Source organism: Mus caroli, chromosome 1 (genome assembly GCF_900094665.2).
Source record: "Mus caroli chromosome 1, CAROLI_EIJ_v1.1, whole genome shotgun sequence".
Classification (NCBI taxonomy): Eukaryota; Metazoa; Chordata; class Mammalia; order Rodentia; family Muridae; genus Mus; species Mus caroli.
In genome coordinates, this window is record NC_034570.1 from 76414116 (window position 1) to 76440756 (window position 26641).

Genomic DNA, 26641 nt, shown 5'->3' on the forward strand with positions numbered 1-26641 from the left:
GAAATTGTCAAAGATAATGGTTTCATCAATAACACTTGTTTAGTTATTGATACCAACAATATGATCTTTGCCTGAGCCTTGTGATGTTAGGCAATAGGCATGACCAGAGATATCCTTCTAAACATTTGTGTTCTTGGATGAAGTGTAGTACCAGTAATCATCCTTCTCCATATGACACAGATAAAGCCCACAGGTACCCCTTCCTCTGCTTTTATACCTCCAACAAGACCAGAGACAAACCCTCCAAATTTGTATTCTTTCTATCCTAAGTGATTAGCCAAAATACCCACTGATCAACTGGAATAATCTTGTTCTTATTCAAGCTTCTGTTAAGCTTGGGTCCCTACACTTTGACCTGGTTTCCTCCTTACCAGTCAGTGTCTGATGGAATAAAACATTCTTTGATCTACTATCTGGCCATGATGCCTTGGTTTGAGTATCATCCTTTCTAGTCTGTTTATTCCTCTTTATTAAAGAGAACTGTCTTTAGCTTGACTGAGGGAAAACTTGGTAGTTAGGAATCTTCTCTGTTGAATTAGTTACTCATTCCTCAATAGTTCTTTCAGCTAATGTCTCCACGTGGCAGTGAGAAGAGCTTTGTTTCAATTTCATGACATCCTCTGCCTGCCTGGGGAATTTTCCATGCCCCAATCATGCTCATAGCTCTGCTTTATGAATTGATTGCCTGCAACCTTCACCACTTAATTTGCATTTCCTCTAGTAGTTTCTTTCTAGAATTCAAAAAGCATTTTCCTATGACTTTGATAAATTTATCTCATTTACTCATATCACAAACTCCATGTTGGTTTTATGTCTCTTTCTATGGTCCCCAAAATTTTGTGTAAAGGCTGCCTCCATGGGCTGTGGGTAGGGTCTGCCTGGTTTTCTGGTCCTTAGACTGAAGAATTCAACTCATCCTCATTTATTTATTGGGGTTCAGGTACTGTGCCTTCACTTTGTTACTCTCATTGGTCCTCAAGAAGCCTTGCCTTTATTCACAGAGAATCATCTGGCAATGTCCAGAGTCATTCTTGATTGCTACAGTCAGAAAGAGACAATTATCAATATCTAATCAGGAGAGTTCAAGATGCAGCTAAATATCCTACAATATCTAAGACAAACCCCACAGCAAAAAATTATCTTGTTCCAAAGATGAAGAGTGCCAAGGTTAAGAACCAATGATCTACAGTGAACATTCCCAGTGCTAACAGATTGTCTGGAACATTTACTTAATCAAAAATTGAAATCAGGACAGCAAATCTTATCTTATTGGCACATCTATCTTCATCTACTTACAGTATGACTATTTCTTTCTGTCTTTCCCTCTTTCTTCCTTTCTTTCTTTTCTTCCTTCCTTTCTTTTCTTTCTTTCTTTCTTTCTTTCTTTCTTTCTTTCTTTCTTTCTTTCTTTCTTTCTTTCTTTCTTCTTTCTTTTTTCTTTCTTTCTTTCTTTCTTTCTTTCTTTCTTTCTTTCTTTCTTTCTTTCTTTCTTAAAATTAGATAAAGCTCTTAAAGCCTTAGTTTCTAGAGCCTAGGAGAAAAAGATGGAATAACAATTTTGCAACAGAAATTTATTTATTAGTTTGCAACATTAGGTACAACACATGTTTACATCCAGTATTTGTGCTTTGGAGGATAAGTAAACATTAATTCGAGCACAACAAGAGTTTACACACAATATGCTGGGATTGTCAAAACAATAAAAATCTTTTTTTTTTTTTCTCATGTACTAGCACAAAGAAGCACACACAGTTCTATCTGAGAAGATGGGTAGGTTTCAAAGCCCAGGTAATTTGTCAGATTGAACGCACACCTAAATCTGGACCATCTGCGTGATGAATGCCCACTGAGGTCTGAAAAAGATTTCTGCCATGGGGTAAGGAGGTTGTGGCTTGCCAGGAAGCTTTTTTTTTTTTAATGGTCTTAGGATGTGATTGATAGCCCAGCAAGATTGACATTGATAGTCTGGGGCCTGGCTCACATTTAAAGTCATTCTATAAGCTTTAAAAACAGAGTAAAAGCATAGTATTTCAGAAGATACATACTAAACATCTTTCTGAATGAGAAAATAAAAGTGGATGTCGCATAGTTAGTTGAAAGGGAAAGAAGACTTTTAGTGTCATATATACTCTGAGTTTTCAAAAGAGTACATCTCTGCTATAAATAAATAATAAAAAAGGTTAAAGGCTTCTATTTCTCTAATTTAGTGTCAATATCACCCAGCCAGAAAGTCCGCATCTCTAGCTGGCCTTTTCAAGCACAAGGCCATTACCCTGATTCCAGCATTATAAATATCTTTGGAAAAACATGTCCACTATACAGATGCTAACACGTACATAGTACAATCAGTCACCAATGGTTCATGACACTCTAAAAGTTAAGACAACAATCTCTTCATAGTTTATGAAGCTCTAAAACAACTCAATAATAGTCTTTTCATAATTTACAATAAAACAAATAGTTTTTCTTATATAATTCAATACACAAGCATATTATTTTCCTCAAAAGGCTATTATTTATTTTACTGTTTATGTTTAAAAGCTTGCCTTTAGGCAAGAATCCCATAATAATTTTATCCAAGCAATAGATGTAGCGATGGAAAAAGCCAACCTTGAGCCTCCTTTCCCCCACTGAATGACATCAGTTTTTGAGGGGCTCAGGGACATTTGAGGTCCCTGAGTGCAAGGGGTGCAATACTTATTGGTGTCTGCAAATAAAGGAAATCACCTCACATGGATTTTGATAACACTTTTGCATGTGTTACTGGTCTGAGAGTGGAAATCCTTCACAAAAAGACATGGAAACTTGTTATATCCTAAGTATTTCCTTAGATGGACAACCCCTGTATCCATTAAGCAAAGTACAATGAAGGTTTTAGCATAATTTATAGAATTACTGTGACCCAATGACTTTGTTTCTATTTGATTCATATATCTGGAGATATAGCTCACTCTCTATTGTGACGTATATGTGAGTGTAGCTTTCCTGGAGGCTGGGCTTGTTATACACTTTCCTGTTTGGGCTTCACTGAAGTATCTCTTTTTGAAATCATTCTCATACAAGCCCTTTGGGCACGCCCATGGTGATATTGATTAGTACAGACTATATTTCAAATTCATTCCTTGTACATGGTACTGGAGCAGATTTTTAAATAGTTCTGCTAATGGGATGCTGTGTATTGAGAAAGTTTCAGAGCATTTAGCGCAAACCACTGTGACCTAAGCTGGGATAGAGGAGGGAAATTCTTTGAGGGGTACGCCTGATTATCCAAGTTCCAGAAGCCAGTCAAAGAGACTCGGAGTCCTCTCCTTCTGCTCTGCATGCAGTTTGCAGTACTGGACAACCGCGTGAAATATATCTCCCACCTTCCAGGACTTCTGATGAACAAGCTTCACAACATCTAGAAACTAAAATAAGACACAGAGTTAGGACTGACATATCATAGTACCCTCACCAGCATTTCACCAAACAACCCTTACAAAGACTGTGTGGATCTGAGCCTGGGTTGAAGCATCTTTACTTTCAGGGGACATTTTCAAAGACAGTCTGTTTTTCTTTTTAGACATTTCAGATAATAAAGTCTTTTCATTTTGCAGTTCTATTCATAGTGGATGACTGGGTGGGATAAGGACAATACCTTTAAGAAGCATTCTTTTAGGTAGCTGGTGTTTTTTCAGGTTCACATTTAAAATCTAGGTTAGACTTTTTATTCCAGGACTACAAACCCATTTCTTATTGGATGTGTATATTAGGGGAAATAAATTGAGTACTAAATTTCTGTATAGGTAGAGTCACCTAATGCTTTCACACTCAATACTGATAGGCACCTCTCCTTCCCCATGCTAAGGTTAAGCATAAAGATGTTTCTCTATGACAATAGTTAAAAGAAAGCAAGGACTTGTCTTAGATATGTCAAATTGTGTAGTTACCAGTTTTAGTTGGGCTTAACAGAAAATTCTAGACCTCAAGTGAATGATGGGCTTAGAAGACTGGAAAATCCCTATATGATATTCTGTTTCTGAAACTACATTTAAGTCCAGTGTGACAGCCTGTCCAATCCCTTATTCAGATGCTTTTTTAAATTAGAAAGTGATACTTAATAAGATATGGAATAATAGTATTGTAGTATGTGCTAATGCTCTTTATAATTCTTTTTTTTTTTTTTTTTTTTTTTTGCCTCCAGATTGCAGAGAATGATTTTCTATTTGGAACTTCAGTTGAAGGGACACCCTAGGAATAGGGTGGCATTTAACAAGAAAGAAAGTGTTATTTATTAAAAACACAAAGGCCATAGTTTGGTTATGTTTTTAAGAATGGTTTCTTGTACCCGTTCACTTTTTATTGATAGTGTCTAAATAAAACAGTTGTCTAGACTGAAAAATGAAACTCGATAAATATCTGGAAACATAAATATTGCCTTAAAGAGTTTTAGGTTCTTGTAAAGGAAGGCAGGTGTTCATACTGTTATGGCTAGTCATCTCCCCAGAGCTGGCACCATCTCAGCCATGGTTTTCTATCCTTTGCCTTCAATAAAGAATAAAGTCAGTGAATATTTGCTGAATGATAGAAGGGAGAGGAGGTCAAACAATGACAAACATGTAATTTCTCAAGAAATATAGGTAGATATCTAATATCATCCAAGATAAGCCCACTACTAAGAGTATTCTTCAGTTTCACATAGCATGTTTGCACACATACAATTAAAAACAAACACGCATACATTTATAATGGCTGCTTAATAATTCTCAACGTCATGAAGATGGTTAAAGGCCACATGTCTTGGAGTAGGAAATGGCAGCAGCAAGTTTCTAACTAGAAGATGGTTCCTGGGAATGACTCTCATCACAGGGTGAATGACAGCAGGCATATACATCTGTAAGGTAGGATTTCTATGACCTCATTTTACTATTCATGACAGCAGCAATGGAAGGTCAGTTTATTTAGCTCCATGTGTCTTTGTTGTAGTTTTGGAGAAATCATTAGTTGTCTGGAATAACTATCCTGTCTGGTTTCAGCTCAGCCTGATTCTGACACTTCAGGGTCAGATGTGAACCTTCATGGAAAGGCTGTGCTTATAAATGCAAATACCTCAAGGAACGAATGGCTTATGGAGACAGTTGAGAATGATTTTGTGAAATGTTACTAGCATTTTGGTGTATATATATTATATATATATATAAACTCAGGATAGGTTTTAGGTAGAACAAGAGTGGAAACAGAAGGCTTAGGAGTATTAATAACCATGTGAATAAGGGGGGTGGAGGAGGCTATGACATCTGATTAATTCAATTAATCAACCATTCTTACTGGAAATCTGAAGAATAGACAGATATCTATAGCCTGGATAGTAAGCTTCTGTGAAATCACTGAGCAGTGCTCATAGGCCAAGAATCTCACATAAGATTTCCCTGACAAGTCACACTTGACCTTTTGCCAAAATCAATGGTACATCTTCTTTCTTCACACATCTTATGAAGGTCAAGTCAATGGAAAGTGTACTTACACTGAATTTGCCGTAGCTTCATTCTGCAAACCTTAGCTTACTCTGGCACTACCTTACCACTTCTGTCTCTGAGGCACTGCTTGGCTGAGAACTCTGAAGAAGATACTCTTCCCAGAACCTATTACACCTTCTTTCCATCTACCAGGGCCTTTGAAAAGGACATTTCAGAGTGGTGAGGACCAAAACTTCTGGTCGGTGAATGACCCAAAGCACTTAAAGTGCCCTGGAGTTAGGCCACTCAACTAGTAGCTTTTGGGATGGCCATTGGCTAGAGTATGTCTACTGATTCCTAAGGTCAATCTGTTATCCCATTAGAATACCTTGTTGTTGTTATTGTTTTTTTTTTTTTTTTTTTTTTTCTGAGACAGGGTCATCTTATGGAGCTCTGACCATTCTAGAGTTTGCTACGCAGACCAGGATGATCTCAATCACATTAATGGTGATCATATTGCTTCCACTTTCCAGGTACTGGGACCATAGGTTTGTGTCAGCATGCACTAAAGGCAACAGCTGCATTGGTTTAATTAATATTGTATCCTGAAACCTTGGAGCAGGTGTGCAGTTGGTGAGTGATACAGCCTTGTGCTTCCTTCATAATAGTGAGATTGAAATGCAGTTGTGAATAGACAGAAAAGGCATTTCCAGCTCAGTGTTACAGCCTCTCCTTCCTGTGGTACTCAGGATCGAATGTAGAATGCTCTGCATGCTAGCTAAGTGCTCTCTCATGAACCTCTTTTCAATTTTGTATTTTGAGACAAGGGCTTACTAAATTGCTCAAGGTCACCATAAACTCTACCACCCAGGCTGAACTTGAATTTTCAGTTCTCTTGCCTCAACCTCCCTAGTAGCTGGGATTTACAAGTTGCTATCACCAGCTCACCAGGACCAGTTGTTGTTATCCTGTTTTTAGAGCTACATTCTACTAGCAATTGACCCTAGAGCTTTCATTAAGCCTGTTCAGTTTATGGTCATAATCAGCTTTAGGATGTTAGGGATTTGGGTTTTTAGCCTGCTCTACTAACAAACAAACAACAGCAAAAAACCATTTCAGTATTGACATCTCCCAATCAACAGTAATTGAGTTCCTTTTCTGTAGACAACAACAGACGTTAGACTTTTTTTTTTTTAAGCAAAAGTTGTGTCTTGGGAAAATCACAAGAATCTGTTTTCTGTGACACTATCACAGGCTCATTCATCTGCTGAAGAAAGCCTCATTATCTGTTGAACCTTTGTATTCGCAGATGCATTTTGTAGATTTGATTGTTTCCAATTTATAGTACAATTATGGGAATTGCAGCAAGCTATGTGTCTGTGTTTGTGTGTTTGTGAGTTTGATGCATTCAATGCATACTTCTGAAAGCTGTCACTGTCTTTTGCTCCAAGGCAGAAATTAGACTTCATTAAGCAGAGTGAGGGGGTCCCTACGTTGTCCCTGACTTTATGGCCTATGAAGCCCTGATTTGGAACTTGGGCTGGGTTCTAGAGTTCTGGACCTTCACACGGACCTGGTGCTTCTGTCTTATTTTCAGTGGACAGTCTGCACTAACTGGTAAGGCTCTGGGTTTGAAAGGCTTTCTGGGGTGATTCTAACACTCCCCAATTTGAGATTTCTGATGAAAGGATTAATGGAATGGAATGTTTTGTTTGTTTGTTTTTTGAGTGGATAGAAGGAACTTAAAGATTTGAATTGTGAATGTGTCTTCCAGGTAATTTTGTTTTCATGGGTGTGGTTCAGATACTAACTTTTTAGATACATCCTAATTTCTTTATTCAGAATCAACTCCGCCCTTGGACTTGGAGCTTAGAACAATACCAGGATGGTGAGGGTACTCTAGGAATGTTTTAAATGTAAGATGTTCTAGGGCATGTTGTCTTCTAATGATTAAGTAAATTACAAATGAAGGGGATGCTGGAAAATAAAGGCACGTTGGGTCATTAGACAACTGACAATGTACTGGGCATGTGGGTTCCTGTTAATTTGCTTTTCCTGTGACTCATTTTTGCTGTCTTTAAGTCCCAAGTTTTCAAAAAGTCCCGGGAATGATGACTGTGCTGGGGTTCATGTTCCCCTTTCCTTTATCACACACCTCCATTTTCACTAAGTGGGAAGGTTAGTAAGCTGAGACCACCACAAATAGATACATATTGACTAAATTAATTGTTGAGAAAATTAAGTCAGCATTCCTAGAAATAAAGATTTAAGGTTTTGGGACTGAGATGTAATTGCGTTATAAGAATGCTCACCCAACATGCATGAAGTCTAGGGTTCATTTCCCAGAACAACACAAGCTGGCACATGACTCTAATACCAGCATGTGGGAGGTTGAGGCAGGAAGGTCAGACATTCAAGGTTGGTGCTAGAGGGATTGATCAGCAGTTAAGCTCACAGACTGCTCTTGTAGAAGGTCCAAGTTCTGTTCCTAGCATCCATATTGGGCAGCTCACAATGGCCTGTAACTCCAGGGAATCAGATACTCTCTTCTGACCTTTAGTGGTACTTAACACTGACATACATATGTACATAATTAAAATAAGTTCAAAATTATCACCTGCTTCCCAGAGAGTTCAAGGCCAGTTTGGACTACATAAGACCTTGACTCAAACAAACACAAAACAACAGCAATGAATAGATGTAGGGTATTCATATGTCGCTATGCTTGACGCTGAGTGTCTGTGGGAGATTGGATTTTCTGAACTTAGGGTTTCTTTTCTCTGAGAAGATGAGGAGCTAATGAAATGTTTCTGATTTTGCACATTATCTCTACTGCTCTTATTCATACTCTTAAAACCTGGTCATAGACAACCAAGGTTGATGCTCATTTCTATCAAAGCCCTTGTATGCAGAGAGCCTTCATTAACTCAGAACAAAACCTGGAAATTGTAGTCCTTAAGACTGCCTCATCTATATTTAAGTCTCACAAGAGGATTGATATGAATATATGCAAAATCATCTCATATTTTTTCCTGATAAAAGGAGTGAGTCCTCTGTCTTCTCAGAAATATAGCTATTCACAAAGACAGACATTCACTTTAAAATTGAAAACCTGGTAGATACAAACAAATATCTAGTTAAGACGTGGTTTACAGATTAAAGCATCAGTAACATATCTGCTACCCTTGCAAAATGGAGAATTTATTAGACTTACATGAATGGAAGTGACACCTTAAAAGTGGTGGATTAAATTAAATCTGTTTTGTTAATATATCACCTAAAAATGTACCAGGGGATCTTTTACTCAGCAAAGCACACAGATATAAAACCAACCCTTTAAGTGAACCTTGAAACATTATCTTCCTGAGAACATTCTTGCTTCCCTCAGGTGGGACCAAGTATGGCTTGGGAGGGGCACTGTGTGATTTGTGGATTATACCTTTATAGTCCATGCATGAGCCAGTTTAGGCATGGAGAAATTGAAATTGAAGGGAGTGTTTATCAAGCAAGGAGCCCTGCATCACTTTGACAACAAAGGAAGAACAATTAGGACATTTGGGTTGGGTGGACTTGAACATAAAAAGAACAAAGTGCTGGTTGAAGAGAGGCAGAAGTGGGAGAAGGGATGGGGGGAGGGGCGGCAATCTCTCCAGCAGCCAATATGATTGGCTGAGGTTATAGAGATGTCGAAACTGTTCTAATTTCCCAGTGGGCAAGAAAGTAAGGGTTTTATCTCAGGATGCTGGATTTTGGCACTGAACTTTAGCGAGTAATCGCATATTAAAAACAACAACAGGGGGCTGAGAGATGGCTCAGAGGTTAAGAGCACTGACTGCTTTTCTGAAGGTCCTGAGTTCAAATCCCAGCAACCACATGGTGGCTCACAACCATCCATAATGAGATCTGATGCTCTCTTGTGGTGTGTCTGAAGACAGCTACAGTGTACTTACATATAATCAATCAATCAATCTTTGGAGAGAGGGTGGGGCCGGAGAGAGCTATAATAAATAAATAAAAAATTAAAAAACAACAACAACAACAACAACAAACAACAAACTCTAAAGGCTACAGTCTTCTCAGATCCTTTTATCTTTATCAGCAACTATGTAAGAAGCTGAAGGTTCATGAAACAATATTGGTGAATACACAATCATAGCTTGGCTCTTGAAAGTATTCCCAAGATTGATTTTTTGTTGTTGTTGTTTGTTTGAGAGAAATCAAGATGAAACACTACAAGCTCCTGTGGGTTGCATTGGTACTCACTGGGTTTCCAGCTGGGATAAAAAGCACAGAACCATGTTATTATCTGACCCAGACAGCGGAATTGGTACCTTTTCAATTCTGCTTTCCTGAGATTTCTTAAAGTAGATTGTTGGGATCCCCAGTTCGGAGGCAGCTATCCACTGCAGAGTGGCTCGAAGCTCAGCATCAGGACACTCTGGCTCCAGGTCAAAGTTGATCACCAGTAGGCTCCTCTGGGGGCTGGCAGCCCTCCCTGGCGGTCCAGAGGCATGTTCTGAACAGACACAACCACAACCTTACTCTGCTTTCCAAAAGGACACCCCGGGCAATTGTGCGTTAAAAGGATGGTAACATGGCTTACCCTTTATGCTTTCTGATTGTTCTTTAAGACTCTCCTTCTCTTCTACTAATTCACTTTGGGAGAAAACAACAGTGTATGGTTGGTAATGCTTTTGAAGAATAAGCTGTAATGGAGGATGAGGTGATAGGTGTTTCTGAGCTACAAACATGTGGAACTCATTCTTATGGTATCACAGAGCAGATTGGATCCAGGTGAGTACTGCACAGGGCATTTGGGTCTGCCATTAGTGTTCTCCCCGCCTCCACCACCAAAGAGTGTTCCCATGGATCTTGAATGGCATTAGTTAGGTAAGTCAGGGGGGATGATTCTGAGAATTACATCTTTGTTTCTTTTCAGTAATTCCCTTTCCATGAACCTCTACAGGGCTGAAGAGTTAAAGAGATATTTGAAGTAACTGGTTATAATTTGCAGAGTTATCCTCCAGCTTTATACCTGCCTCTCGCTGGATTATATTTTTCCATTTTATCATACAATGTGTTTCTCTGTGCAGTGACAATAATGCACATTGGAATTTTAAAGTAGGAAGAGACATTTACATGCTGATTGTTCTGTGAGCTGGAATAAGAACAATCAACAAGCTGTAAAACTTAAACATTACAACAGAGTGTCTCAGTACTAGAGTCTTTATTCTTTTCCATTGTTTTTATTTGGTAGAGCAGGCTGGAGATTGCACATAACCAAACTGAGCCTCTCCTTAGCCCTGACCATGCTTATTATTGGAGGTTTTTAGTTGTTGTTGTTGTTGTTTGCATTATGTACACATATTATAGAGCCCTGTAGTGGGAAGACCCAGTGAAAATTTCTGAAATAAAGTCATGCAGCTCAGTAGCTGAGAAGTGACCATCTTGGCAAGTCTGTATATGTCCTATACTTTTCTAGTCTCTAGAAATTTGTTATGAGGCTTTTAAAAGTGAGTCTTTTAGTGATAAAAGATTATCTTAACTTCCCTGTTGCAGCTAAGATCTGGCTAATGCATTCCATTGTATGGGGAAATTCTATTTCCTTAGTGAGGTAAGTTTCATTGCAGTAGAGAGAAAGACTAATAGCCATTTTCTCACTCATACTTAATTATTTTCAGGAACATCAATTTTCTAAGGGTTCAGAGTCTCTTCTTGATCACTCTGCAAGTAGCATAAATGTCTTAGAAAGGGGTAGGTACAATTTCTGGCATTATGTAATATAATGATGGGATCCTGAGAAGGGATGCAGGTGATCTTGGCTTTCCCTCAATATGAGTTTTTCTTGAAGTTACAGTCTTATATTACAAAGAAATATGGAGAATATGCTAAGTTAATGCTTCCCAAAAGGTAAAAATTAATCTATCACAAAATAATTTTTGTTGAGTTTGTTTTTGGTCCCCCCTAAATAGATCATATATGCATTCATGTTTACTTGAACATGTTATTTCACACTTAACCAGTGGAAAATAAAGTCAATGAATCTGTAGTAAGCCAGAGGGAAATACATTAGGAATAGCCATTAGACCAATATGGCTTTATTAGTTCAGAATACTCAAATTATATATTCTAAGTCATCATGATGAAAATTAGAATACAATTCAGTTGATTTTCTAGAATAATCACCAATTCTAGAAGTAGCCATGACTTCAGGTTGCCTTCCCATTTTGTGATCTTTTATGTAGTACATCTCTAAGTGCTATTTTTTGATTTTGGTCTCTAAGAAGGCCTCATATTGAAAAAGCATAGTTATTGCCTGGGGGTGAATAACATCTCTCTCATGGCCACCCTTGATGTTAGATACATTCCATATCAGTAACCCCAGTGTCCACAAGCCAAGGAAAAGCCATTCATATTTAATTTTACTGAAATGACTGTGTTCTATAGCAAAGGCTAGGTATTGAATAGTCTTCTGAAAGAGGCATGGTACGGTACACTTCAGATAGAAATTTTTGTTTGTTGTTTCTGTAAATCAAAATAAGTAAGTTGACATATATGTCTAATTATATTGACAAGCTTTATCTGCAATGACCATTTTGTAAACGACAGGTTTGAAACCGAGAAAGCAGGCAGTAATGGGTGAAGTTTAGTCCTTTACTCCAGTGACATGGAACCACAGTAGCACAGACATAATGAATTGGTGGCTGGGCACAACCTTCATGATTACGATGGACTGCTGGATGGAATTGGAGCGGTGCTGTCAGTCACTGAGTCACGTGGCTACTTACTTAATCATGGGAGAAGACGGTATGCTTTCCTGATAAATGTCCAGGTCCATAATGCCAAGACTGCTAGTGCCACTACTGTTGCCATTGCTGACAAAGCAAAAGTTTACATATTAATAATGCCTATCTCCATGCTTGGCCACACTGCTGACTCTCATGTAGGGAGAGGGCCTTTGTTGCTCCCTAGGACACACGATCTCTTTGTGCCTGACCTTCTGCATTGGTATTGATGTTTGACCAAATTAAAGGAAGACACAAGGTAGAAGCCAACTGTGTTTATGACAGTAATGCTGATGCTGATTTATAATGTCTGAAGTGGTGCCACATGCAGTGGATTATACATAATTGGTAATAATCATCATTTCTCTTTACTTATTCATTCTGGTTAGAGAGAGGGTATTTATTATAAAGATTCCTTGCCATTGGACGTACTTACAGAGTTGAATATACTACTGAAAATTTGGCCAGATTATCTGCCTGCTTCTTGCATCTAGAAGGAAGCCAGAGATCCATGGTCTCCCTTTGTTATGTGGAGAATTTTTCTTAGGAATATTCTATAAGTTTATATAGAATATAAGTATATTCTATAAGAATATACATTTGACTTCTTGCTTTCCTTGAGGACTAAAGAGTTTACAAATACAAAAATGGATAAGGTTTTGTTCTTTCAACCTCAGAGAAGGAGCAACATGTTTCTTTGTCTCTATTTTATAACATTTAGTAGGAATATTTGAAATTTGAGACCACTTATTTAATGTAAAATGATCCTATATCTCAGGTTGTATTGCCAGTCACTGGACTTTCAAAGATCTTTTATCTACACCTGGGTGTTTTGGTCTAACATTCCAGCTATTCTTCCTGGACAGTCTGTGGTCTTAATGGCCTGAGGTCAAAAGGATTCTGGACAGAAAATATCACATTAGTGGTTACAGCTAGATGCTCCGCTCAAGCTTTTCCAGAAACAACACAGAGGGCACGGGAGATAAAGAAAGGGAAAAGACAGGGCAAGCGGTACAGTAGTGTGTTAACACCTGCTTCATATAAACCCAGCTAGGGTTGCATCTGAAATCACATGAATCAGACAGAAAGTTCAGACTCATCAAGTGTAACATCAGTTTTCATTAAGACAAACTAGCAGTTCTTAGCACTGAGTATATCCAGTGTAACTTTTAGGGAAGGGTGCACAACTTACTATTAAATATGGCCAAGGTAATTCAAGCCCTGCCTAGATATTAAGATAGTTTTTAGCCCCATTATGATGTGTAAGGACCATGGCCAACTGGGAGATTACCCCCTTGTTTTTGTTTGTAGGTTTTTTTCTTCTCCTTGGTCTATTAAAGGCACCTGGCACTGGACCATAACATGCATTTTTGGAGTCCTCATTGAGGCTGCCTTCCTTAGGATGCTAAGGGAAGAGGAAGTGCGTACCTCATGGACCGCTCGCTGAGCTGCAGAAAGCTGCTTGTGTCATCTGGGATGTCCTCCTCATTGGCCAGCTGGGACCAGCTGCCTGTACTCTCCTCGCTGCTGCTAGGAGGGTTCCGGGACTCATCTCGGGGTATGTCCTCTTTCAAGACCTCCACTTCTACTTCCCCACTGGTCTCAAGGCTGTCACTGTAGACATCAAGGCATTATTATCAAGAGAGGAGGCACAATATAGAGCTGTTCCCAGAGCCCTACTCTGGGCAGCCGTAAGCCTGTGTCTCCACACACCAGGCAGGATGTTGCTCACAGGTGGAGTCTTTCTGTAGGTGGCTGCTCCCTTTGAAGCCATGTAGCATTTTTTTCTCATAGTTAAACACCATCAGTTTTCCTGTGTCTTCCACTTACTATTTTCTGCATTTATTTTTAGAGTATGTTGAAAAGAATCATGGGGATACAGTGGTGTTTATCATATTTATTTATGCGTGTGTGTGTGTGTGTGTGTGTGTGTGTGTGTGTGTGTGTGTAGGTGTGTGCTGGTGCGCATATGCCATGGGACTCATGTGGGGGTCAGAGGGAAACCTGAGAGAGTTGGCTCTTGCCTTCCACCTGTGGACTCAAGTGATGGGAACTCAGGCTGCCAGGCCAGGTACCATGTGCCCTCAGACAACCATGTGGTTATGCATAGTGTTCTTTCCCATTTAATAAGACTGGATTTCCTGCCTACAGTATTGAGATTTCCATACTATAGAAGAGAGGATGGGCGTGGTTAAAGGAGATGGTGTTTAGTTAAAAAAAATGTATATATGAAATAAACATGGGAATAACAGAGAGACTTTGGCCCCATTTGTTCACCAGTTTAAAAAACAATGTGGGGCCTAATTCCTTCTTAATTTAGGACCTTTATACTATAGAACAATTCACACAAGGATATTTCTTGCTAAGGGAGTTGAGTCCTAGTGACTGACATAAACTATCCAGGTTAACAGATGAGCTTGTCAGCACATTTTGTTTTATCTTAATTTCATGCTCCATTTACAGCAAACCTCACATCTGTGCCATAGAAAGGAAAGTCAGAAGCACACATGATTAGCTAGAGTGCTAGTTTTTATTTGCTTCTGGGAGAAGCTTATCTTATCACGTTCCTTATTTACTGGTGAATAATGGACAAATGTGCCACGTAGAAGCGTGTCATCTGGCAGCCTCCATTCTGACCCCTCAGTTTGCACAAGTGCTCCGGAGGACGAGGGCCTTATTGAAGTCAATTATCCAGTCATCACGTAGGAAAAAGCCCAATATTCTCCTGATTTTATCTCGTATGCCTCCGTACCATCTGCATCAAGAGTTGTAAGATTTCCTTAGGTCCGGTTTTCTTTTAACACAATCTAACTATGTTTATTTGAAGCTGTCACCATAAATGGAAAGTAGATATCACTCAGCACAGGTAGGAGGTAACCATCTAAGTACACAGCTGGTAAGAGCCCTCACTGCAGGGGCTGTGCAGTGTTTATTACTATTGAAAGCCCTTTGAAAGGAGAAATGTAAGCAGACATTTTTATATCTTAGGAATTTTCTTTGAGTTAAATGCATACATAAGGACTGAACATATGCATGTGTTCAGTCCTTAGGGTAAAAACATTTGATTCTTATGAATTTCCTCCCTTTATTTTCATAATCATTGATATATGTACTCCCATTTTGATTATGTACTTTCAACTATTTTTAAGATTCAATATGCTATTTTATTTTATTTTTTCTTGCATTTATTTGTTTATTTTGCATGTGTAAGTGTGTGACTGAGTCTGCACTACAGCATGAATGTGGAGGTCAGAGAACAACATTTGCAGATCTGGTTTCCTTCTACCATGTGGGTCCTGGGGATCAAACCCAGGTCTGCAGGCTTTGCCCACGGAGAATATTGCAGCAGCCCTAGTCTTTTTTAGGTTTTTAAGATGGACACTTAGAACATAGGTAGACTTGTCTGGTTAAAAAGCAGAAATACTTAGAAAGTGTAGATCTCTTCTGTAAGTAGCAGTGCATGTCATGAATTTTAAACAGGTTTATAGCTTTCATCTGGAGTTTATTCTTATGTCCTCTGTGAGCAAAAGATAATGTGTTGATTCCTAATATGATACTTTCTAATTATTATGGAAGATTTTGTGTTCATCATTAACTTTTGGGTTAACTCCAGAATGATCTGAGAACATATTCTATATATTTTAGATTCCTTTAAATATGTTGACTTGCATTTTGGCCTATGGTACACCTTGACAAATGTTTTAAGGATGCCTGAAACAAAATTATATGCTTTGCTGTTGGGTTAGACTATTTTTTTGAGTTGTATAGGTTGAGTGAATGCTGCTCACCTTTCTTTTTAATGATATTGTATTAGGCGTTTTAGAATTTCAGACAATGTAGTTTGGACATATTCATCCTCCTCCTCGAATTTCTCCTGTTACACTTTTCCACCCTCCTTCCCAAATTTGACATATCTTCCTCTTTATTTTTTCTTTCTTTCCCCATGAATACTTTTTTTTTTTTTACTTATTTTTTCTTTCTTTCCTGGGAATACTTTTTATTCTGAGGTCCACTTGACCTTTTAAAATATTTTTGTTTTCCATCCTTTTACTCTTGGCCCATTTGAATTTTTATATTTTAGCTGCACATAGCTTATGCTAGGATTATGCATTTTTATGCAATAGGATAATCTCTGCTTTTAACTGAAGTGTTTAGATCATTGATAATTAATGTGACTATCAATAAGGCTGGTTTTAAATATATAATCTTGTTTTCTATTTGTCCCATCTGTTCTGAGTTTCATTTTTCCTTTGACTCCAGATTCCACTTAATCAACTGAGCAATTTTTAGATTTTCAAATTTTATTTCAACTATTGGTTTACAATTATAATTCTTTATTTCATATTTTTAGTGTTATTGCAGGGCTTTTGCTGTTTATATTCACTACATAGATTACTGTCACATTACATTATAAAACTGACATGCAATGAAGTGTGTGTTGTGTAATGACCTATGCACAACATGCTTCTGTTTATCCTCTCCTATACTTTGTACCATAAGTGACATGTATTTTAGTTCTTCACATACCTTAAAATGTTTTAGAAAACCCTTTCTACTTAAAAGAGTATATTTTGAAGAAACGTAAAGCAATATAAGAAGACTGTGTTTGACATTGGCCCACGCTGTTGCTATATGTGACCCTCTCTGACCCTTTATCTATCTTGAAGGCATTGTTAATATTCATTTCCATACATCCACAAAATTCTACTGACACTTATATAGTTTCCTAGTGGCATATGTATAAGTATATATGAATATATTTTTTTTCGATGGATGTCAATTGCTTAGTTTTGAAAGAAACTGACAACTGTCTTCCAGAGCATTCATCCATTTTACACTAAAGCTGCACAATGCTGCACAATGGCATATGATAATATGCCATTAGGAACTTTCAAATTCAAACACCAGGATGTGCTGAATATCTATTAATACAAACAAAATCCAAACCACTGCATGTGCAGCTGTTTTTTTTTTTAAAAATCACTTTGTCAAATATCTGAGAGAAATAATTAAAGGAAGAAAGGTTCATTTAAGCTCATGACTTAAGATATTAGACCATGGCTACTTGGGTATGTTGCTTCTAGGCCCACACATGGTGAAGCTGAACATCATGGTAGCATCATGTGGTGGAGCAAAGTAGCTCTCTTCATGACAGTCAAGAGGGAAAGTGGCAGACACAGAGCAAGTATAGTAGCCCCAGGGGTACTTCTCAACCTACTTCTTTTAACCTCTAAGTTTCTATCACACTACTGTTGTCAAACAATGGATCTAATCATAGATTGATACAACGATTACATGAAACCTTTGTGGTAGAATCTCTTCCTAATGATTATACTTACTAACTGGGAACCCAACCTTAGAACCTTGAACCTTTATCTATTTTCTAACAATTTGTTCATTTTCTTACTGCTGAATTTTGAGAGATTTTTCTTTTCATTGAAGTCATGCTGCTTTGTTAGGGCAGTCTCATGTTTACAACAGATTTGTCAACATATAAGAACATTTTGAATTTTGACATTTTAGGTAATATTTTTATCAGGTATGTCTTTAAGAAATATGTTTTTAGTCTATGTCTTATCTTATTCTGCTGACAGAAACTATTTAAGGAAAAAAGGACTTCTTTGTGTTTATGATGTGAGGCATAGAGGGAAGATAAGGCAGCAAGAATGTGAAGCAGTGGGTCACATGACATCCACAGTCAGGAAGCAGAGAGTGGGGGTTGCTGGTGGTCCTCTGGCTTCTTCCAAGTTTTCTTTTTATTTGGTCTGGTACCTCAGCCTAAATGATAGTACCACCAACATTCAAGATGGATCTTCCCTCCTCAACTAAACCAACAGGAAACATCTTCATATCCAGTAGGGTACTATATGAGTTTAAATTCAGCTAACTTGACAATAGATGCCTGGTTGTTATGGAAACTCCTGAAGAAGGCTTATTTTCTTTCTTTTGTAAATATTTTTCCTCTTTTAAGTATTTGTTTATTTTTATTTAATGAATATGAATGTTTGCCTTCAAGATACCATGTGCATGCCTATTGGCTGCAGAGGCCAGAAGAAGGCATTCGATTTCCTGGAAGTAGAATTATGGATGATTGTGAGCACTACCGGTGGATGCTGGGGTCCTCTGAAAAGCCAGCATTTTTTTTTTAACTGTTGAGCTATTTCCTCAGCTCAGAGACTTTGTCTTCTAAATGATATCACTCTGCTCATTTGTCACAGACCAGTTTACTCTATTTGTACAGGTCTGTTGCATGCTTCTGCAACATCTGATTAATCCAGTGCTTGGGATATCCTCTAAATGCTCGAGTCAGCTTCTGCTTAAGAATTGATGTGTCAAAAGTTAAACAACTGCTCTTTAGTCCCCATTGCATGTCATGCTGTGTTAAGGAGAAAGTAATGGCCACCAACATTATACTATTTTTCTTCTTCAAAGACTTGAGAACTATAGTCTATACATCTTCAAAATATGATATTATTGAATCAACAGAGAGTTCCATTTAGGAATGATTTCCACAATGAATCATCAGTTGTGATTCTTTTTTTTTTTAATCAAGTAATCAAAAAGTAAGAAGGTGGTTTCTAATTCACTGAGTTGGATTCTAACCACATTTTAAAGAACCGTGAAGATGTCCCCCAGATAGGACCCTAAAGTATCGTCAAGATATAATCTTGACCCACCACCAAGCAGCACTCAAACTGCCCATGTCACATTCCTTCCTCTTGCATGTAAGTTAGATGAACTCTTCTGTGGGGAATGGAGTTCTGGTTCCAGCTATTTTGACAAATCAAATCCCACGGCAACAACTCTGACCTCAGGAAGTTGAACTGAACTGTGACTAATTTTTCTGCTTGGCAATCCTAGGAATTGTCTTGTTTCAGTGAAACTCTTACATTGTTCATGACAGGTTTCCCTTCGGGAAAATCAGCCTCTCCCTGAAACAAAAGCCACCACAAACCTTCACCCAAATGACATTTTAAATAGAAATGGCAACCAGGTGAATTTATTGATTGTTCCCAATAAATTATTGCATTAAGCATTTCATACATAAATCATTTAAACCTTAAAAAACTATTTTATATTATAATTATCATTTCTACTTATGAGGGAATAAAGCAAAATGAAACAGATTAGGAAACCGGTTCAAGCCAATACTAGTTAAGATAGTGTAGTAGTTCATGTTATAGGGTGATTATATTGCTCCATAAAACAAAAACCATATTCAATCCTTAGCCTCTGAGCTTTGTCATTAGAGCCAACTCTTGAACTTCTGGGGTGGATAGTCCACATCCTTTCTGCTTTATTGGATGAAAAGCAGAATCTGACCTGAGAGGTCGCATGCTTGAGTGATTACAGGGACTGAGAATCTGAGTCAGCTGTAGCATTTTCTTTTCATACAGAATGTAAAGCTTTTGAAACTTTTCTAGGTTATGTCTGTATATCCAATAACATCAATGATACTTAATTTAAAATTGTGCGGTAATAATCATTATTTGATTGTGTCTACAACCATAAAGCTTGTAGGATATTAGTTCACAATGCTTTCTAATTCCGTGACCTTCACTGACTAAACATCTCCCAGCTTTTGCTGACTTTAAGTCAGGTAGCTGAAATCTGAGTCTCCTTTTGTATCCATCTCAAACTATAACAATCCTGAAAAATTATACATTGGCTATTTTATATTGTTAGCTCTGATATATTTCTCCATAGTCACTCTAGCAAAACCTTTGATGAATACTGTAAGTAGCCAAAGGTTATTTGTGCTTTGGGTTTCTTTTTTTTTTTCTCTTCTCCTTCTTGTGCTTCTGGGGTTTTAGCCAATTGGAAAGGAAAGTTCTTAGCACTGTCTAACAGGAAATTCTCCTATCTGACTGGACCCTATACTTTCTACACCATGTGGGGGGTGCTTTAGGACCTTGATCTCTTCTGCTCGGGGTCAAATGTACTCCATCCAGATTTTAGAGAGCTGTGACTATTTAGTAATAGCCATGTTCTCTTTATATATACCAGTTAAATATAAAAAGAAACTAAGGCCTTTTTGTAAATAATGAATGGTAAACATACATCTCTGAAAAGATTATGCAGTTATTTCTTGAGCTGTATGCTTCTAAAGCTTGAACTTTGTTTTAAGATTTTTTGTTTTCTGTTTTGCTGACCTTTCCTTATGGACTAAAAGGAAAGGGATGGTACAGGGGTCTCTGGTGAGTAGTGTGCAGAAAGTGGAAGTTATGAAGGGAGCTGATGCTCTCAGCCTGAGGGAAAGAATTACCTTGCCCACAATTTATTCCTGCTTACAGTACAATCTCCTGGAAAAGCACTGTCTAAATGCCAGAATTCCAGAGACACCATAGACCATGTAACAATTATGCTATGCATCAAAAGAGCTGGCATTTGTTGGACATAGAGTCTCAATAGAGATTCTTAGAATAAGATGCAAAACAAAAAAACAAAAACAAAAACAAAAAAAAAAAAGAAAAAAGGAAAGAAAATTAACTCCATTGATTAAGCAAAAACAATTAATCTCAAAATATAAAACTAAAGTTTATTTAAAATAGCTATTTTCAAATGAAAAAAGTTGTTTATAGAATAAAATCATTACTGAATTCCCAATAGTTACATATCCTATTTCAGTATTGCCCCATTACCTAAATGCTGAGGAATGTTCAAATGAATATTCTCAGTTAATTACAAAATAGCCCAAAAGAATTTTTTTCCAGCTAAAAGCAAGGTATACCAGCACTTTATCAGGTTCTGACTGGTTTTATTGTAATCAGACATGAAACATAGCTAAGCAACAACTATAGGGGCCAGGAGGTGACTTGATCCTTTTGGATGTGGGGATGAATTCACATTATTATTATTTGGTATTTAAGTGGCATGCAATAAAAACATAGCATTTTGAGCCAACAGTTACTATAGGTATATGAATAAAATTCCCCGAGATGACCAGGAGGATTATTGATCTTGGATGTGAATGGAAGATCAGGCATTCTAAACAAAACACAGCAGGCATATGAGGGGATGTGACCTCTGTCTACAATTACAGCAGAAGAGAAGAACAGGGACCATAGGAAAGATGGACTAAAATGTCAGTGAATAAAGTGAGAGGAACGTCTCTGTTTTTGCACATGTGCAGGGTCATATGGAGGTCACTTATTGTCTTGGGAATTTACTTTGTCCACTGATAACACCCTTGTATTCCTCCCTAAGACTTAGACTAACCCTAAGTGAGATATAAACACGGAAGAGCATGAGCCCTGTATGGTTTAAGAAGTGATCAACTTACCGAGAGCTCTCACAGGTGCTCGGGGCTGTGTCTTCATTTCTGGCCACATCTGGGATGGTTTCTTCAGGTTGGTGCCCTTGTGCTTCCTCTAGGGAGACACTTTGGGAAAGGAAAGGTCCCGGTTCTCCAATGCACTCTTCTTTCTGATCTGTCTCTATTTGAATCAAAGGCACATCCCTTGAGCAGAGTGACCGCCTAGGGCTGAGACCAGCAGCACTGGGGCACGCAGAGGTTTCTCGTCTAGGATCAAAACCACTGGGTTTTTTAACAGGAGCTGTTTTGCTTGGAGATGACACTGGGGAGTGATTGCCTTCAGTAACAGCATCTTTTCTCTGGTAATCAACAGATTCCTGTACAAGCAGAGTTGGCCCCCTGTGTCCTTTGCTGGTGGCTAATCTGTTGGCATTCTTCTCTACTTGCAAAGGAGAACCACTGGAAACAGGGCCAGGACTGGCATTAGCTGCCTCGCTATCATCAGCAATGATTTTGTTCTTTCTCATGAGAGCCTCAATGGAGCTCGCCCATGTTTCATGAATTAGCATGTTTGTGATCTGGTCAGTCCCACTTCTGCGATACAAGCAGGAATCTGATTTGCAGAGGCCAGATGAGGAAGCCCTACTGACTGGCTGTACATTTACAGAATCTTGAGGGCAGTTTTGGGCAAAGCCATCTAAGGAGTTGGCTTTGACAGGCGCATTTACTGTTAGTCTGGAGCATGGCGACCTGCTGTCAGGCATAGATGACTGTCTGTAACACAGAGGGGATCGTGCAGAAGGAGACAGCAAGCCCGTGGTCCAATCATGGCTGCTTCGTCTGGAGGAGGCACCATCTTTGCTTTCTTTCGCGATGTCCCTTAACATGTACCTATAGAACTCCTCTGTTATGCTCTCTGTGCTGGATTGCTTAGAGGGGCAGCTCGGTCTCACGTTGAGGTGGTCATTTTTCTGGCATGCCTGCTGCATTGCTGAGTTCATGATACTGCTGGCATTTTTGCCTGCGTAGTAATCCAGCAGCAACTCAAACCCTCTCCCTTCATTTTCCATCTGTTTCACCATGAACCTGGAAAACTCATCGGTGATGCTCTCACAGCTGGACTGTTTGGAGACGGAGCTGGCCCTGCTAACTGGCTGGCTTAAGGTACTCGTCAAACCCAGGCTATTTACAAAGACCCTGGCTTCAGAGTCCTCCTCAGGAATGCTCTCACAGCTTGAGGCCTTCAGCCGGTTCCACCTATCGCCACCCAGAAGCCGAGTCCGGGAACAACTCTGGCCTTGCCACACCCCATCCACCATGGAAAACTCTGTGAGGTTCATGATCTTGGCTGCCACTTCATTGGCAAAGGTACTGACGGAATCAGGGATGTCTTCGAGGTTCATGGACTCATCCATGACTCTGTTCATTAGCTTCTCTTTCAGCTCTGGGTGCTCATCAGCTTTTCTCTTGATTTCACTGAGGCGAGGTGGCTTGTGTTTCCTCACGGTGCTTCCGGCGCTTGAGTTTTCCTTCTTCCTCTTCAAGGATCGGCAGGATCCGTTAGGCGTCGTCAAAAACTCGTTCCCTCTTTTCCAAGCACAAAACCAGGGCTGTTTGCCATTGGAGTTGTCAAGGCAGATTGCTGCAATTTCGGTTGCCATGGAGACAACAGTCTCTGCCAATTCTTCCGCAAAGTCTGTGATGCCATAGACCTCGGACTGCTTTGCCTCTAGAGTAGACTGAACAGGAACAGCCAGGTCATCACCTAATAAGGATAGGTTAACTTGAGCTTCATTGTTTAGGGGTGTGGCACAGATGTATTTCTCTTGGGTGTTTGGAACAATGCTGTCTTCAGTTTCCTGGAAACCACTACAACCCTCACTTGCTGTTGTCAATTTTCCTAGGTCTGTAGAGGCTCTTCGTTCATTGCTGTCATAATTTAGTGTATGATGAGGGTTTCTGGTATCCTCTCCCATAATCCCTTTCAGATATATTTCCTTGGGGAATGACTTAGCAGTTGAATCAAGAATTCTATGACTGCAGGAGAACTCAGATTGCAACCTGGGGTTGTTGACCTGTTCTGGCCTTGCTCCGCCCTTGTTTGACTTAGGAGATGCATCCTCTACAAGATTCCTGATGACAAGGCCAGTACCGTGTGCATTGCTAAGAGGCTGGCTGCTGGGGCATGTGGAGGCTTTTACCCAGGCTTGACCAGCAGCCTGATCAAATGAGGGATGCTCACCGAGTGTTAAAATGTGATTCATCTTTTTGAATGTGAAGCAGATCACATTGTGCAGCAGCTGGTTCACACTTTCCATCAAGGTGTCCAAAGTTCCACAGGGATGCCTTTCATCAGTGGGGTGAGCCATTGTAGTTTTCTGGTGAAGTTCATCCACTGAGTGCTTGAGGATGACATCGGACAAGGTGTGTGCCAGTCCATTCCTTTGAACACTTTCTGTGCACAGGGTCTGGGTTTTAGAAGTAGTTTCTATGATTCTCTGGTTCACAGATTCCAAGAGCTCACCAAGGCTGCTGTAAGCATCTGGCCTTGCTAAAATCAGAGTAGCCTCTCTGAGCAGAGCCCCTGCAATGGCTTCCTTCCCCAGCTCTGTGCTCTTCTCCATCACTAAACTTCCGATGGAGGATATTTCTTCAGAAGCCCCAGAGGTAGGCAAGAGGTCACTTGGAGCTACAGGACATGTCACCTCTTCTCTTTCACATAAGCCACAGACAGCGACAGCACTTGCCACTTGTGTCATGCCACACAGAGCTGATGGGAAGGAATACTCGGTTGTAGAAGGTGCCATGAATACTTGGGGCACTTGAGTTTGCTGTACCCCACTGCCTCTCTGGGCATAGGTAGATACCAGGGATTCTTGTTCCATGGTGAATCTTTCTGTGGCCTGTGGACTGGAAATGGTTCCAATCACAGTGGCTGCACAAGCCAATGCAACTTCTAGGGCACTCTGAGTGGGTCTACTGGAACTGTCTGCAGAAAAGATGCCCGAGGTTTCAACAGACAATTCCATGTCAGGCCAGGAGGAGACATTTGGCTCAGGGGCTGTGTCACTGCCATCTGGGCTCTGCACAATGACAATTTTGGGTAGTTCATTCCATGAACGAGGGACCACCATATCTTTTGTGCAACAGCCACTGGGAAGGAGAGCACTTCCCATAGAGAAACTGACTGCAGATTCCTGGGGGAGTGTGGGTTGTGACTGAGACAATCGGATGAAGGCATCTTGCATTACAGATTCTGCTAAGTTTGTAGCATACTCTCCGGTGGTGGCTTCTCCATTTTGAACGGGAGGAAGAGAGTTTGGAGTAACGTCATGGTCTCTGAGGTTGCTTCCCTGTTCAGTGAGTACACTACACGAAGAAAGTACATCTTTCTTAACCATGGAGAGATAGGCATCTCTAGGAATGAACAGCATTTGAGATGTTTCTAGTTCCCCTTTGATATTTTCTGGGTAGGAGTAGTTTGTGGCCAGCTGCTTGTTCCCCGCCACTTCACTTTTCAGGTGTGATGGCCTGACTAAAGGGTTGAGACTTTTCAAGGCCGTGTTCTCTTCTGTAGTTTCCTTTGACCCTTCTGTTTTTGTGGAGGGCATACGGTGTTTTCTAATGTGTTTTTCCCCTAAAGCACAATGCAACTTTTCCTTGTGGTAATCCCATCCTTCCTGGGTAGTTTCCTTTGGCTTTTTACTTTCCAAAACATTAGCTGACACATTTGTATTTTCCAAACCTAGTGAAGGGAAATTGAGAAACACTGTTACTTCTCAGGGAGCAAACTCTAATGGGCCCAAACTAACAATTACTTTCTAAACTTGCATGCAGCTCTGGGGTTGTTGCATTAGGTAAAGTGACTCTGATAAGGATGTTGAATTTCATTATGGACTGTTGTATTATGAAACACCTTTAATGTGGTACACAAATGCTGGGGTTTTGGGGCGGGGGGTGGGTCATAGGTGTTTGAGAATGATGGCTTGTCATCATTTTTCCTGGGAAAGTGATCCAGGAGGTTGCATGGTAGGGGAAGGAAGGAGTAAGGGTAGAGTTGAGGGTTAGAAGAACTTCAGTAGGAACCTTGGTGCAAAGGTTTGCACTGAACTTTGCAAAGGACCTGACTCAGCAACAACACAACACTTTATGCAATTCCTTTCTCTGTGACTTAAGGTGGGAAGAGGAACACTGAGTTCTGTTACTGAGTCAATGGATGTAAATGACTGCTGAGCACTTTTTTGGGTCAGTCAGTGCCTTCTAATTGCACAACTACCACTAACTACAAGCACTTTTTGAAACCAAAGCTTAAAAGAGTTTGGAAAGAAGTCTTAGGTCTCTCAGCCTCAAAGGAAGTTGTGGGATTTGAATCCAAGCCAATCCAACTTGATTCCAGTTGAGAGTACTGGCTTTTCTGGCAGTTTCAGGGAAACTAACCTTCCTCTTGGGAAGAGGCATTCTCTTGGTGAGTAGGAATGTCTCCCTTTAGAGCACATAGATTTCCCTCAGCATCCCTAAGGCATCATTTGGAGCTAGTATCTATCCAACCATTAAGCTGTCTTAAATGCATTAGTCAGCATGCTCACCAGTATTCTCTTATTATTATTGCCTCATCAAACTTCAGCAAGCAGAGACTAATGCATCAACCAAGATGACATGGCTGGAAACCTTTCTCATCAGTGTCGTAGTAAGGGGTAGGGTGAATAACCTCTGGGGACACACTTGGTTTATCAGCAATGTCTTACCACTTCTGCAGTCGTCCACCTCGATTTCTTCCTCCAAATGCTCGGAGGCTGTAAGGAAATCTTCTTCAATTGAAGACAGAGAACAGTTTGTATCATCCTCCAGCTTCAACACGTTCGTCTCCAGGTGGAGCTGACGCTCCTGCACCACTTCCAGACCAATTAAGAACTTGTTGATCTCAAAGATGATGCAGTTGGTACTGTTTGGTCTGTTCCCTCTTGCACACTGGACCAAGCAGATATCTGGTAGCCAAGGACACTAAAATCAGATAGAAAAGAAGGTACTTCCTCAAAATTGACTGGAAAAGACAATGCTGGTGACCATTTTCTCCTTCCCAACCTCTCCCGTGAAAAGGAGAGGGGCTCTTAAAATTATTTGAAGTCTCTTCAGAGCTCCTGCTCATAAACTGTTTTTTAAAAAAT

General features: G+C 39.6%; 1 protein-coding gene across 6 annotated transcripts in view; it reads right to left on the bottom strand.

Annotated features, from left to right (window-relative positions):
* Window positions 1-1556: 1556 nt before the first annotated feature.
* Sphkap (SPHK1 interactor, AKAP domain containing) overlaps window positions 1557-26641 on the bottom strand; it is a 140211-nt gene continuing 115126 nt past the window's right edge. For 4 of the 6 annotated variants that reach the window (XM_029480138.1, XM_029480132.1, XM_029480135.1 and 1 more), the window contains 7 exons: window positions 26222-26477; window positions 21504-25221; window positions 13649-13834; window positions 12224-12310; window positions 10039-10091; window positions 9767-9951; window positions 1557-3407 (listed from right to left, as the gene is read on the bottom strand). In XM_029480138.1, the coding sequence (XP_029335998.1) occupies window positions 3264-3407; window positions 9767-9951; window positions 10039-10091; window positions 12224-12310; window positions 13649-13834; window positions 21504-25221; window positions 26222-26477 (4629 nt within the window). In that variant the 3' untranslated portion in view covers window positions 1557-3263. The remainder of the gene's footprint in view (window positions 3408-9766; window positions 9952-10038; window positions 10092-12223; window positions 12311-13648; window positions 13835-21503; window positions 25222-26221; window positions 26478-26641) is intronic. The other 2 variants (XM_021171921.2, XM_029480139.1) reach the window with 1 other exon arrangement.